The following is a 15,405-nucleotide window of genomic DNA, read 5'->3' as shown; positions in this document are numbered from 1 at the left end:
TGTGGAAGAGCTGGGAAAATCCCTGAGCTCCAGGCAAACCTGAGTCACCCAGTGTGGACTTCAGTGGACTGGGTGCCACAGACTCAGGTGCCCAAGGGATATCAGAGCTCATTTCCTCAATGTTCTGCTGCCATGAAGGCCATTTCCCCACCTGCTCTCTACATTCTTGGATCACCTGCTGCTTCTCTGCAATCTCCTGCATTTGCTGTCTCCCAAGGCATGGCCTTTTGGTGGCTGCTCACGGGCAGAAGTGACTCAGAGTACCCCAGATCAACCCCAGAAGGTCTGGATGGAGCTCTGGAGGTCTTGTGCTCCTATCAACTGCTCTGGGAAGATCAAACTGCCCTTCTTCCTCTGCAGGCTCTGGGCCTTGCCCTGTTGAATTCTAAGCACTGACACAGCTTAAGAAAGGTGTCACTATCCCTTGTGCAGCTCTCCCAGGCCTGTCCCTTGTCTTCCCCCAGGGAGCCCTGGGGTTTCCTTTCTTGCAACTTGTGCTTGCTGCCTCTTGCCCTTTGACAGTGCCCTTTGACTCTCTCAGGACAGTCTGGTTTCATTCCCTCCAGAACCTGCAGGAGGTGATGGAGACAGCAGCTCCAGGCCCCCTCCAAGCCTTGCTCATCTCCACCAGGTTGCACAAGTGCAGTGCCCACGGCCTCCGCCAATGTGTCAGGTGCTGCAGCCCTTTTGTTCTGCCTGGTCCTCAGGCAGTGTCCCACTCCTTAAGAGATCACCACCCCCTCCCTTGTCCCCAGGGACACCTAATGGGGACACCAACCCAGATGTGGCCTCTGCAGTGCCAAGGAAAGGCCACCATGCATGGGGTGATCTGATCACAGGCTTATGGGCTGACATCTGGACGTGGACGGGAAGGAACTCTCAGGATTAGGGGTGGAAGCTCCCCAGAGCACTCAGCGTGAGAGCTCTCCTGGGTCAGACTTTCTCTCAGCTTTCCAGCCACTCTTCCCCAAAGGAGTTCCTTGTCACTGGCCAGAGAGTGCAATGCAGAGCAGGTGGCATTCCCTGCACACACCCAGCTCTGTGCTCTCCAGGCTGCCATGGCATGTGCTCACCAGCCTGAGGCTGCAGGCAGCCTCAGTGTCATCTCCTGGTGGCCCTCCTCTTCACGGACCTGGGAGGCTCAGCTGTAGGAGCCCTTTCCATCTCCTGGTAGCCTCGTGGGGGTGCAGGGCATCTCTGGAAGTGCGGCCCAGGAGACAGCGACCTGTCTGACAGTGGCAGTGTTCAGAGGACAATGGGACGAGGCCCACAGCTTCTGGAGGCAACTGGGAAGTTTGTTCTTCTCAGAGCAGGAGCAGAGGACTTCCAGTGGTCCCTCCCAATCTCCGTTATCCTGTGTTTCCCTGTGTCCCATGGGCCCGTGAGCAAAAGGCAATGCCTTTTGGAAGGCTGCAGCAGCAGCACAGGATTACATGGACGTACAAGGTGGGACCGCTCCTAGAAGGTCTGGAAATGCCCCTGACAAAGGCAGAAATTTTGGAGTCAAGAGCCTATGTGCTCTGGTATCCCCGGAATGCCTGAGTCCAGGGCACGGTGTGCACTCATTTCCACACCAGGATGATTCAGGTTTGCCTGAAGCTCATGGATTTTCCCAACTCTTCCACATCACGCTGATTCCCACATGCTGTGGGAGACTGATCCAATATCCCTTTGAAGTGTGGAATGAATTGAATGGGCAAAGTGATACGTGCCCCAGGAAAAGGAGCCATGAGCTTGGGGCTCCATGCCCTCAGCTTCTTCCCCAAAGCCGCCCTCCAGATGCCGGCCTTGGGGCTGCACACACTGAGCAAAGTGGGTCAATTTGAGTTTCAGAAAATGGGTCAATTTGTCTTTCAGGGAGAGAGGTAGGCATGCCTTTGATCACCTTCCTACGTGTTGATTTCCTTGTTTTCTTGAGGATCCCCACAACCTTAGCTGAGGCCAGAGCGCTGGTTGTGAAATGCATGAGGCCCTTGTTAAGGTTTTTCTCCACACAGCTGTGGAGGTTCCCTTAGAGAAGTCCCTTGAGAGACAGCTTATTGAGTGAGTCCTAGGGTTTCTCCTCTTGCTTGGGAATCTGCCTCTGTTTGCCAGGCTCATGGGCAGAGAACACAGGTTGCAGCAGAGAATGATGAGAGAGAACAGAAAGCGAGGCCTTTGTGGTCCTCACTCCTCTCAATGAGGAGCTTCCCTCCAGCCCACATGGATCCTGCTTTGCCTCTGAGTTTTGCCACAGCCCTGCAGAGGTGCATCTCTTCTTCTCTACAGGACTGTGCAGCCTTGACCTTCTGCCTGAATTTACCCACCATCTGCTCTTTGTGAAAGTGACCCCTGGGGAGCAATGTCTCTCCGGGCTGGCTGGTGCACCTGCACCAAAAGCACTTGAGGGCTCACTCAAGGTGTTTCTCGTAGGTAAATTCCACCGTGATGGGCAACTGCAGTCCCCATGAAAAGGACAATGTGACAAAGGAACTCTGTGTGACACAAACCCACCTCCAGTCTTCCTCCAGTCCAGGCTCAGACCTCTGAGCTAATTGGCCTTGTGCTTCTGGGACACAGATGAATTGTTCTGACATTGGGACATAGCCCACTCACTTGGGCCTGGTCCTGGCAGGAACTTAAAGTAGGCAGGGACAAGGGCTACTGGTTCAAAAATGAAAGCAGGTATATTTAGATTAGATATTGGGATGGCAACTTTTCCTCTGAGAAAGGCGAGACAATTGAACAGGTTGTCCAGAGAAGCTGTAGGAGCCATTTCAGGGGTCTCGAGCTAGATGATTTGAAGGTGCATTCCATCCCCAAGTGATTCTAAGAGTCATTGCATGATTCTGGGTTGTATGAAGTAGGAGACCAACATATGAGATGAAAGAGGCAGGGACCGCATCAGCAGCAAGGCCTCAGCAGGTTGCCCCTCCCAGGAGTTGGGATGTTTCACAAACAAGGAATGTTTGTGGCCCCACAGGGCTCTGGGACACAGCATAAAAGGCTGCGCTGCTCCAGGCTCTGCACACTCGTCGCTGGCCTCCCTTTCCTCGAGGAACGAGGTAAGCCTGAGCCCGCTCCATCCCTCGCTGTGGGCTCAGCTGCTGTCATGGAGGCTGCCCAGGTTGATCCTTGGGCTGCCTCAGCTTGGCCCTGCCACAGAAGTGTTGCAGGGCCGTCAGCCTTTCCATGCTGCTGGCTGGGGACAGCTGGGAAGAGGGGGCTTTGTTCCAGCAGGAGGGGATCCATGGGGCTCAGCCTCAGGGGGATGTGCCCAGCCCAGTTTGCACCTGCCGTGGCGTAAGGAAATGTCCCAGGGCATGCCCGGCCGTCTCTAACAGAGCCGTGTCTGTTGTGCAGATGGGCTGTGAGCAGTCTTTCCACAGGGCCTTAAAGCCACTGTGCTGGGTGCTATTCCTGAACTGGGGCGGCCTTCCTGTGCCGTGCCACTCGGGGGGCAGCAGCAGGGTCGTGGGAGCTGTAGGCACAGAGTGTGTCTTGAAGAGCACATGTGTCCCCAGAGAGAGCTGAGGGACAGAGAGACAGACTGACTGATGCTGAGGGGCTGCTTGGTGCTGCCTGCTCTGTGTTGCAGCTTTGCCTCCTGCACCGAGAGATGTCCTGCTGCAGACCCTGTCCGCCACGGCCCTGCGGCCCCTGTGGCCCAACGCCCCTTGCAAGCAGCTGCAGTGAGCCCTGCCTCGCCCGCTGCGCTGACTCCACGGTGTACATCGAGCCTTCACCGGTGGTGGTGACCCTGCCGGGCCCCATCCTCACCTCTTTCCCTCAGAGCACAGCCGTGGGATCCTCTCTCTCAGCTGCTGTGGGCAGCTCCCTCAGCTCCTCGGGGGTTCCCATCTCTTCTGGGGGCTCCCTTGGCCTGGGCGGGTCAGGCCTGTGTCTGCCTTTCTCCCGCTGTGGTCAGATCTGCTGAAGCCCGCGCATCATCGCCTTTGTCCCTGCCTAAGGGGCCCATCTCTTTCCCTCCCTGAGCCCCGCACACGTGTTCCTTGGTCTCTGTTCCGTGCCGCTGCTTTTGCTCCTTCTCATTAAAGCCTTTGTGCAGCAATGTTGGAGAGTCCTGGTCGTTTGTTCTCCTCCTGCCCCAGCTTCCACCTGCTCTGCAAGGAAGATCCTTCCCTCTCCCATGGCAACACATTTAACCCTCATGGTGGGGCACTGTCCTAGGTTGTTAAAGCTCCTTGAAGTGATTGCAGAGCAAGAGAAAGAAATTGGCAAATTAAATAGGAAAAGAAGCTACAGAGGACAGGAGCAAGAATGGGCAGTGGACAGCGGTGGGCATACAAGGAATGCCACCCAGAGGAACCTGCTGTCACTGTGGGAAGGCTCCAAGCTGGAAACAGCTGCCCAGAGCGTGTTCCCAGTCTCCGTTTTTGCATCTGACATAGCAGCCAACAGTGCCAGAGCAGCCTCCTGTGCCGGAGCCATTTCCAGTGCGTGGTCTCCAGCTCAGCTCTGTGTGATTCATCAGAGAGCACTCCACAAGTGCACCAGCAGCAGAGTAGAGCTGTGAGGGTGTAAGCATGCTGAGGGAAAGCGTGAGGGAACAAAAGGGCTGAGGTCCCACTGAGATTTGAACTCAGATCACTGGATTCAGAGTCCAGAGTGCTCACCATTACACCATGGGACCTTCTCCACAGGTCACCTCTGGCCCCTGTGCCCAGCCTCACTCAGCTTTATGGCCCCAGCTGAGGCTGCCTGTCTCTCCATTGCCTTGGACATCTATCACCAAGTGCAGCCTTCCTGCAGGGCCTCCAGGCACTCTAAGCACGCCATCCTTCAGGGCAGCAGCGCAGCTCCTGTTAGGCCTTGGACGCACTTTTGGTCCCTGACACACTCTGCCATCTGTTGCTGCATTCTGCTTTTCAGATCTTCAGAGAGGTGCAAAAGAACTTTTAAGGAAAGGCATTGTCAGAGACAGAAATGTTATAATTTATGGCTTAAACATCTTCATGAATGACTTTTGTCTTTAATAACAAAACTGTACAAAAGCTGCAGAGAAGACCACCAAAACCCGGAATGTGGCCATGGATTACTTGTTGTTTGAGATAAGATAAAGTAACTTGAATCTGGGCTGAGAGCAGGGGCTGTCTCTCTTTTTTTGGATCTCTCACTAGATCACAGTTTTCTCTGGTATCCAGTTGCTCCAGCATGAGGAGTTTTTTCACACCCTGTGAGTGGCTTTCTGCATCCCCTGTGGACTTCATGCATTACAAGGGGACAGTTTGTTTCATTATAGTCCTCACAATGGCTTGCAAAAGAATCTTGGCTCTGACGCTTTGAGCACTTCCTCCCATTCCTTTCCTTCCACTGACCTTGGTGTTGCTATGTTGTTTTCCCTCATATTTCTTCACTTCCTCCTCTTCTCTGACTAGAAGAAAAACTGCTGTTTGTAGGTACCATTGTCAACAAGTTCTACTAATTCAAAGATTCTTGCAGGATCTTGCAGTGCTGAGAAGTTGATTTTGTCTAGGTTCTGCATTGGGGAATCATTTGCCATGCTTCCACTGCTGGCCATGCGGCCCCACCACCATCATGCAGGCAGCGGCGGCTGCTGTGGCACTGGTATTATTTAACAGCTCTCTTCACATGAGGCACCGGGAAGGAGAAGCTGTCCCCACCGCCCCTGCCCTTTCACCCATCACATGGTCGGCGAGAGGTGGTCAGACAGGGAAGGCTCGCTGTGTGCCGCACTGAGACAGTGGTGGCCACACCGGCGTATCGCTGCAGGCCATGCTGGCACGGCAGCACCCGTGCCAGCTGCACCTCCCCACCCCTCAGGAAAAACTGCATGTGCGCTGTTTTGATTTTCTTCTTAAATATGTCATCACAGAGGCGTTACCAACCTCTCTAATTGGGCCAGCAGCATGTCCATCTTCAGAGCCATCAGAGATTGGCTCTGTTGGACATGGTTGGAGCTTCTAGCAGCTTCTCACAGAAGCCACCCCTTCAGCCCTCCCCCGCTTCCAAAAATCAGGCTGTATCAAATAAACGTACCTCATTTGGTTTTAATCATGTTTTTTTGGGTATATGTCAAACATTTCTGGGTTTGATCCACTTTATTCATAATGACTTCATTTTCTTTGCTCTTCTGTGTTTAAACTGATTCATAACAGGCATATTTGTTTGAAGAGGGAACAGGAAAAGCTGTCAGACAAGGGGTCTGGGAAGGGGGAGAGACAATTGTGTTTCTGCTCCTGCTGTGCTTTGTGAAATGACTGAGAACTCAGCAGTAAAAAGTGGTAACAGTTCTTGGTTTCAACAGCTGGAAAGAAGATTGTGTCACATTCAAAATGTAGATCAGTAAGAAAAAGATGGTATTTGAGATCGATACAATTTACAGAAGCCCTCTTGGATGTACAAGTCAAGATGAATGGCTGTAGTGACAGACAAGTAGCTGGAGGTGGCTCGAGGCTGAGCACTGCCCAGAGCTGAGCTCTCCTCAGCACCCTTGGAAATACCTGGAATCTTCCTTGCACATCCAGTCCTAGTAATCTCTGCTTCTCTCTAAAGGAGAACTGCAAGGGTAGAGACATGATGTGTTGGCACTCAGGAACTGTTACAAGAGGGTCTAGGGAAGCAGAGAACAACTAAGAGCTTGCCTATTACTGTGCACTCAGCCAAATCTGTTGAATTGTTGCTTATTAATAATATCTATTACCCTTTCCTCAACTGAACATTAAACCAAAATAAAACCATTTAACTCAATTCTTCACCCTGGTTTAAGTAAGAAATAAAACCATCAGATGCTAATTTAACTTCTAAAATTTTAAATGTTTACTGGAGGGCTGAAAAATTAGATTGTTTGGACACCAGAAAGCACAGAGAGCACAGACAGTTTCTATCATTACTCTCTAGATGCAACAATACATGTAACAATGATTAGTCACAACGTATCAGACTATCTCACAAGATGAAAACAAAGTTTGACATTGCTCTTGGTCAGAAGCCTCCTATGACATTTGGTGGTTCACTTTACATCAGAGAACGCTTGATCATGGGCCAGAAAGGATGACATGTTATCAAAAACGTCACATTTGGGGGGGCCCTTCTTGGGGAGCGCGGTCCCTCATCCTTCAGCACCAATGGTTGCCACGACCACTTTTTAGGAGCCTTCCGGACCTGCCTTCTGCCCCCGAAGGGTAAAACGCCGGAAAGCCGCTTCCCCTCGCCGCGGGGGTGTGCGTGGGGATGAGCAGCCCTCCGAACAGGCTGGGAGCGCGGCTGCTTTGATCTCAGGAGCAAAGTCACGTCAGCGCGGTGTATGTGACTGTGCACCAGGTGGCGGCTCGGCCAGCGCTGCCCCCTTCACCACACACCCATAGCGGCTGCGATGTGTTCATTACCAGGTGGGCCGAAGCAGCCTCGGCGGCAGGGCAGGGGCAAGCGCCGTGCCTGTGCCTGTGCCTGTGCCTGTGCCTGTGCCTGTGCCTGTGCCTGTGCCTGTGCCTGTGCCTGTGCCTGTGCCTGTGCCTGTGCCTGTGCCTGTGCCTGTGCCTGTGCCTGTGCCTGTGCCGCCTCCTTCCCCCCCGCCTTCCGCTCCGCCGCCTCGCTATTCCGTGTTTCTTTCCCTTTATAGGAAAAGTATGCGCAGGTCCGGGGGGGCTGCCCTGAGTCACCGAGGCCTGCGGTGCCCGCCCACGCCCAAGGGGCCGGGGCCGGGGCGGGGTCAGCGCTGCCCGCCGGGGCCGAACCCGCGTCCCGCCCGCAGCCCCTCGGCCACAGCGCGGGGCTCGCCGCCATGACGGGCAGGTGAGGCCGGGCGCACGGGAGCCGGGCGGGGGTCTGGGCCGTGCCAGCCTTCACCGCTCTGGGCCGGCCGTGACGGTCGGGAGGAACTCCTTCTCGCCCTGGGTAACGCCGTGGAGGGCCCGGCGGGAAGGGTCGGGGGTGCTGTGAGGCTTGAGCGGAGCGGGGCGCGCTCCGGCCGGGCGTGCGAGCGCAGGGCCGCTCCGCTGTGTCTGAACCCTGCGCGGGGACACGGCGGAGGGCAGAGCACAGGCAGGGCTGGGCGGGAGCAGCTGTAGCTGTGAGCTGTGCTTGCGCAGCAGCCGGGCTCTCCGGTCGCATGGCGTGACCCAGGCTGGCAGCCTGCGCCCCGGCTGCCCCGCACCTCTGCCCCGTCGGGGCTCTTCTCGCTGATCTACACGCAGCCCCTCTGCCCACAGATTGACTCTCCTCTTCCTCCAGCTGGCCTTGGGGTTAACGTGTTCCAGGAGCTGTTTAAATCTGGAGCTTGCTTCTCCCCTCATGCTGACAGTGGAGAACGCTGTGAAGCTACTCAATTGACAGTTGTAAATGAGAAGAGGAGCGGGGAAGGCATTTCCTGGCATTTTGCGAGCGTTTGCACAAGTGCTTTAATGTCACGTTTTCCTCCCATATGTAAAAAAAAAACCCCAGAGATTATAAGCAGTTGGTGAAAATAAGCTTGCTTTTGTGAAATGTCTTGGAGATGAGAAGCACGAAGAAGTAATACTACAATTAGCAAGGTGCCCTTTTTAGGTTACTCGTCCTCACGAGTCCTGCTATCTCACTGTAGTTCTGAAGAACTGTTCTTCATTATCAGGAATACTGAGATGGATTTAGAGCACTTTGTGTATAAGTATTCACTTTCCTTTTGTGTCAGCTCTTGATGTTTGTATTATGCAGCTTTTTCTGATTATTCAAAGTGATCCTGATTGGTGGGCTGTTGGGTGTGAGAACCTGCTGAGTAATTGTGTATGCTCATCTATGATTTGGGAATGTATTATTTTTGGTCTCTGATGACAAACTGTTGCTTTTGGGTGATTATACATGCTCAAAACTCTTCTGGGTTTTGCTTCATGTCTTTATTGGACCCTTTTTTATTTTTCTGACACGTGAAACAGGTGGATATTTATAAGTTTATGTTAATTTTCTTACAGCTAGAGGAAGACTCAGGAGCCTTAAATGTTCACAGGTCATGGGTACCCATCCAGCTCTAAAACAGAGGAAGGATGGAGAGGACTTGGAAAGAACTCTGGCTGTATGAACCCACCTGATTTTATTTTTTCAGATCTGTGGCGTGGTACTGTTTAGAATGACAGGCTAACCTTGGGTGGAGTCTCTTCAGGAGGACAGTGGGAACAGTAATCCTTGTCTTCTGTCCATGCTTCCTCTGAAACTTGCCTGTTAAAGTGCAGCACTATTCATTTGGAAGGTGGTGTGCAGTGTGAGCCTGGGAGGACAATTCCAAGGTAGCAGAGACACTGCCAAGTGTGCAGTTCAAAGTGGTGCAGGACTTCTGTTCCCTTTTCCTTGGGTTTACATCAGAGGATTGTTAAAATGAACATGCCTTGGCTTTAGCTTATGAAAAGTGAATATGGGTGTTATTTAATGTTTTCAGAAGTGTTTGTCCTGGGAAGTTTGTCAGCTATGTACATTTCTAAAGTTCTGTCTGCTGTTGTTCCCAGGACAGGACAGTTAACTGTTCTATCCAAGTTGTTTGTCACAGCTGTCTCAGCTGGCTGTTTCCTTGTCAATAGTATCATCCATCTAGGGTAGTAGTTTCCCAGCAGAGCTTTACAGTCTCTGTGTAACCTTCAGCACCTTGCCTGGCCGATGCCATTGATAAGCACCGTGTTCAGTGTTGTTTTTCAGGCTGGGACACTCCTATGGCATTGGAAAGAATTCAGCACTGAGAATGCTCTTCCTTAGATCCAGCTACAGGTCACTCTGCTGAGTGGTACCCAGTTGTTGTTCCACGTTTGTTATGTTGGTGGTTCTTGAAATCTGACATTAGGTAGTCAGATGTTCTCCAGCTTTTTGGACATGGAATTTTCGGGGTTCTGGGAGGAGATGAACTGCTTCACAGCTGGAGCAGCCCCACAGTATCCATCAGTGGGAATCTTCCTGAGCTAGGAATGGGACATAAATGTGCTTTTGATCTTGAAACTGTTGACACAGGGAATGATTGTGTTGTTTTACACAACATTGTGTTGTTCTAAAGTGAGGAAGACTGGAAAACATGAGGTGCTGAAACAGTGTTCTTTTTCACTTCACCTTTCTTATAAAGTAAACATATGAAAGGACTCTCTTCTAGGTACTCTGATTTTTACAGATGTATTATCAGTATTAAAATACATGAAAAATAACTCCATTTTCATTGTGTTCTGTCTCATTTGGCTGCAGAGGGCATCTCCTGAATTTAAAAAAAAAAAAAAAAAAAAAAAATGTAGTGACTTAATTTATTGATTTTTAGCATTAGAGAAAAATGAGTCCAGGAAAAAGAAGTGCACTTCTTTTTGTGTACTCACAGTAAAAAATTACTAAAATTAGGTGACTGTCTAGCAAATGAAATGCAAATCTTAAACATATCACTAGTTACATTTTTACAGTGTGAGGATTGTGTTTTACTAGGGAAAACTGATAATTAGATAATTGGATTTTAGAAGTAGTATTTATGACTGCCAGGTCTGGGCTGGGTTGTTGGGGAAATAGAGAAGGTGAATCATCTCCTGTCCTGCTGGCCACACTCTCTAGTTTTATGAGGTTACATGTTGTTTTAACTACATTTAAAAAGAAATTCTGTGTAAGAGATAGTGTGTTAGATGTAAGAATGGTATGTTTGTAAGCAGTCTTTCTGTGATTTTCAGTGTTGATAAATACAGTTGGTGTGATTTTTGGAGCATTTGGAAGTTAACTATGGTGCTTCCTTACCAATAAATAAGGAAATACCGCTTCTAGAATTGTATTTGATGCATTCAGTCCCTCTGTTAATTTTGACTTTTGTCTTTTTGAGGATTGTTGGGAGTTTGGGATGGGGTTGATTATTCTTGTTCGGTCAGCTGGATGTTGTTGTTTTATTTTCCTTTTTCTTCATGATGGGCTTATTCCTACGAAAGAGAATCTGTGAATGACCAGTGAGCAAAATGTTGTCAAATGCCCAAAGTAGAAACTAAACAAGAATGGAAGAGAGTTTCCTTTAAGGCTTTGCTGCTGTGGTGTCGATAAGAAAAGCCAAAGGTGAAAAATGCCTGGGCTGTTTTGTGTTGCCTTTAGAAATTAATCTAATACAAAGCCCAAGAAAAAAACTATTTCCCAAGTGCATGTTTCAGAGCATTATTATCTTCATAAGAAATTTTTGTTACTACTATACTTGGTCAAATTGGGATCTGGATACGCCTATGTACTTCCTGTAGTCAACAAAAGAAGAGCAGCTGCATTTACAGATACGCTTATTGATTGTTCCTAATCCAGTGAAGGTAAGAAATTACAATATGTTATTTTCAATTAGGCTAGCTGGTTAGATGCTTTTTTAATTCAGCAGAGAGCTGCTGCTGCTGTACATGAAGCAGGTGCAAGTAAAATGGTTTGAAAGAGGAGGGTGTATAAAGGACAATATTATGAATGGTTTTTGGTGCTGAGTAGACAGTTCTTGCATTAAATAAGAGATATTTCTCTGAGAAGCAGCCATTTCTGCTCTTCTGGGTTGAAAATGTGGTTTTAATCTTAATCTCTCGATCAAATTTGCTCTCAGTTGCTCTCTGGATAGGAAAGTCCTTAGTCTGTTCTAGGGCAATAGAGTTGCTTCTCTGAAGAAGAACCTGAAAATGCCTAAGAGAAGTCTGGCTGCTTTCTTCTCTGCTTTGGACCAGAAAGTAACCACCTGTAAGAGTTTGGCATCAAGCCTTTATCTTAAAAGCAATCTATGAAGAGAGAAAGAAGAAACAAACCCGTGCATTTTCACTCTTTATGTGTAAGATGGCAAGAGAGGAGTGAGTGAGCTTGTGTTGTGGGATGGGAAGACAGGATGTTTGCTGTTGTGATTTTGTTGTTTTGTTTTTTGGTTTTTTTCTTTAATCCCCTCATCTTCTCTTTTGAAGAAGACAGTCATAGTTTCCATGGAAGAGTGATTATTTGAAAATGAATAGAATCATGTCATATGAGTCAGGTAACAGCATAAGGGTTTGAGAGAGAAGGAGGGTTTTTTGTCAGATTGCTTAAGGATAAGGGAGATTAACGTTGTGGTGATTTAATATTTTGCTTTGTGCTAGAAGTAAAAAGGTGATTTAATCTTACGTTTTAAAAATGTAAGGTTTGTTGTGCTAAACTTTCAAAGGTCAGCAAAGACACCCAGTATGGAGGACATTTTGCCTTTATTCCATTTATATTCTAAAATAGAAAAGGATAAACTACATTTACTGAAGGAAATTATAGTGGTGGATTGCTGTCAGGTCAGGAGCTGAAACTTTCAAGAAAATGAGGGGTGCATTGTTGATTTTAAGGTTGCTGATGTGTGATTTTAAAAGTATGTTGTTCTTTATTCATGCTTGTACTCCTTGGCCCCAGTAAACCCTTCTGTTTTTTCTTTAAGTGTCAGAAGGGATTCCTGCTCATGAATATTTGTTTAGAACTCATGAAGTCATCAGTCCTCTCCTTTTTTTCCCTTTGTACCTTGCCAAGCTGTATTTCGTGCTCATGCTACAAAAATCCCCTTCCCCCTGCCCTTTTTTTTTTTTTTTTTTTTTTTTTTACAGTTTACTAAAAAGTAATTTGTTAGTAATGACTCTTACAATATTTTTCATGGTAATGCTTGAAAACCAGAGAGCTCTGGAGACTGGAATGCCAAGTATGTTCTTCCTCCCTGCTTCCTGACCCTTTGCTGTGTGTGACTGCTGCTGGCTGCAATGAGTCCAGAGAGCAGAAGTCTTTGCAGTCTTGTTTCTTGGAATATGCTTTATCCAAATGGATGGAACAGCTCTGTTGTTTACAGTGTTTAGGACATGGTGTGGTACAGCAGCCTGCAGGAAAGCGCGTGGAGATGCCAGGGTCAGATACTGATCTGCAGTAAACTATAGTGTTTGCTATCGAGTTCTAGTAATCTGCTTTGCCTTTCTGCATTTCTCTGTGCTTTGATCAGAAAATTTTCTTGTTTTAAGTCAATTAAGTGAAGACTGAGAACTTTTTTCTTTTTTTTACTTCACTTGCGACATTTATACAGATGCATTTTGCAAGGCTGGGACATAATGAGGTGCGGATGTAGCCTCAAGTGTGCTGCATTAAGTAGATAATTACTAGTGGAATACAGGAAAGATGTTGTCAGATCTTTAAGAACACGGCAAAATGGCAGACAGGTTGTAAGAAGCAGTGCTTAATCGGGGGTCTGTGCACGCTGCTTTAGCTCTTCTAAAATGTAAACGCAACTCCCCAAAGGAAGGTGACTCACTGAGGATCGGTGCTGCTGGTGTTGCTCCAGCTGTGTCCCTGCATTTCCCTGCAGAGGGGCCTTGGGTGCCATGGCCGGCCTGAGGCTCCAGGGGCTGGCAGCCTCCAAGCTTTATCAGCGCCGGCAGGATCGGCTGAGTGCCACAGGGTCGCTGCTGGGCAACAGGACAGACACGGCACCTGGGATTCCTGGGTATGTCTCCAAGGTGAAGGGAATGGCATTGTTAAAGCATTTTCCAGGATCTGATAGATTTTCGGTTCTGGTGGTGGGGCTGTTTTCTTTAAAGTGAGAGTTGTTTGCACGGAGCCAGAGGGGATGAGGTCTGTTTGTTTTCATTTCCGTGTAGATTAAGAAGGAAAGGACTTTCCTGATGAGAAGGCTTTCGGTTTTTAACAATAACAGGAAAGCAGCAATGGAGAACCTTTCCCATTTCGCGCTCTGTGCTAGACTGTTCAGAACCGGCATTAGTGCTTGTGTTGGTTTTGCATGGCCAGGTTTTTAGTAGCGGGAGGCCACAGAAGTGGCTTCTGTGAGAAGCTGGAACCAATCTCTGATGGCTCTGAAGATGGACATGGCCAAGGCTGGGGCAGTTAGAGCTATTGGCAATGCCTCTGTGATAGCATGTTTAAGAAGAAAATACAAAGTGGGACAGTTTTTTCTAGCCAGAGAAGAGGAGGTGAGAACATGTGAGGGAAACATGGACACCAAGGTCAGTGGAGAAAGAGGGGAAAAGGGGCTCCAGGTGCTGGAGCTGAGATTCCTCTGCAGGCTGTGGTGAGGACTGTGGTGAAGCAGCTGTGCCCCTGCAGCCCATGGAGATCCATGGGGGATGCAGAGATCCATCCACAGCCCATGGGGAAGGTGCCCTTGCTGGAGTGGGTCGATGCCTGGAGGAAGCTGTGATCCAGTGGGAGACCTGGTGGAGAGAGGGGGCCCCTGCTTCCAAGCTGGAGGAGGACTGCACCCTGTGGAGGAGTGACCCACGCCGCAACAGTTTTGGGAGGACTGCTGCTTGTGAGATTGGAACCACTTAGGGGAAATTTAGTGAGAACTGTCTCCTGTGGGAAGGGACCCCACAGTGCAGCAGGGGAATGACTCCTCTCCCTGAACAGTGAGAGAAACCATGGGTGATGAACTGACCCAAACCCCTACGCCCTGTTTCCCTGCACTCTCGGTGGGAAGGAGGGAGGGGTTGAGGGGATAAAGGTGTTTCAAGGGCCCATTTTACTTCTCATTATCCTCCTCTGACTTTTTTAAAAATTCTCTTTGTACCTCTAAGTTGAGCATGTTTTGCCCTTGGAGTGTTTGCTCCCAGTCTTGTCTTAACTCATGAACCCTTTGTTTAATTTTTGTTTTCCTCTCCTCCCCCAGTAGCAGGGGAGGGCAAGTGAGAGACTGTGATGAGTGCCTGGCGTTTGGCCAGTGTCAAACCATGACAGTGCTAGTGGTGAAGCATTTGGACACTATGGGAGTAAAAAGTGGTGAAATTTTTCCAAATGTTGATAAAATTCTATCATTCCTTGGGTTTAGGGTTCAGTAGTCAATTCTTTACCTATACTGTTAATAGCAAGCTTGTTGATTGTAGTTTTTGTAAATAACTCCAATCTGGCTTCACAGAAACTGAAGCTGTGTGGCTGCTTCATGAGAACATGTAAACCAGAGCTTCTTAAATCTGTCCAGACAATTCCACTCCGTGATATGATCATTAGTTATTCCATGCTTCACATTAAAATTTTACTTATGAATTTTCATTAGTTAATATTGTGCAGGAGGTAAATTAACAGAAGTTAAATAAAAATTAATTTCTTTGGGAAAACTGTTAGCTGCAGCAGCAATATGGGATCTGAAGTCTGTGTCACTGGAGATAGCAATGAGCATCCAAGAGAAGTGATTTTCTTTTTCTAGCACTCAGGAGTTCTGAATTTGAGACTTATCAGGAAGAAGGCCTGATGCTTACCTGGAAATGAGGAATTAGTTTGGCCTCTCAATATGAACTGTGCATCCCTCACTAAAACCCTCCTTTTCCTGCTCTTTTCCTTTTAGCCAATAGCTCTTAGTTAGTTGGTAAAATTTTATTTTTCATAGACGAAGCTGTGGGTGTGAATTTAATGAGGAGGGGGGCTAACAGTGTAGTGAAGGAAATGGTGATGCCATTGAGTGGAGACAGTGCTGTTCAGGAAAAGTGAGAAGCATGGAAGAGACCTGTGATAGGAAAG

The 15,405-nt window shown here is 48.6% G+C and overlaps 1 protein-coding gene and 1 non-coding gene across 3 annotated transcripts in view; one reads left to right on the top strand and one right to left on the bottom strand.

The window, feature by feature from the left end:
* Positions 1-4,561: 4,561 nt before the first annotated feature.
* On the bottom strand, positions 4,562-4,633 carry TRNAQ-CUG (transfer RNA glutamine (anticodon CUG)). Its single transcript has one exon. It is a non-coding gene; the product is annotated as a tRNA-Gln (tRNA).
* A 3,035-nt stretch (positions 4,634-7,668) lies between these two features.
* Positions 7,669-15,405, top strand: part of LIMS2 (LIM zinc finger domain containing 2) — a 30,124-nt gene continuing 22,387 nt past the window's right edge. The window contains exon 1 of one of the 2 annotated variants that reach the window (XM_040074765.1): positions 7,669-7,755. In XM_040074765.1, coding sequence (XP_039930699.1) covers positions 7,745-7,755 — 11 coding nt within the window. In that variant the 5' untranslated portion in view covers positions 7,669-7,744. Of the gene's footprint in view, positions 7,756-13,105; positions 13,382-15,405 lie in introns of those variants that run through there. The other variant, XM_040074764.1, reaches the window with a different exon arrangement.

Source organism: Hirundo rustica, chromosome 10 (assembly GCF_015227805.2).
Source record: "Hirundo rustica isolate bHirRus1 chromosome 10, bHirRus1.pri.v3, whole genome shotgun sequence".
Classification (NCBI taxonomy): Eukaryota; Metazoa; Chordata; class Aves; order Passeriformes; family Hirundinidae; genus Hirundo; species Hirundo rustica.
This window is presented reverse-complemented; position numbering and strand designations above follow the sequence as displayed.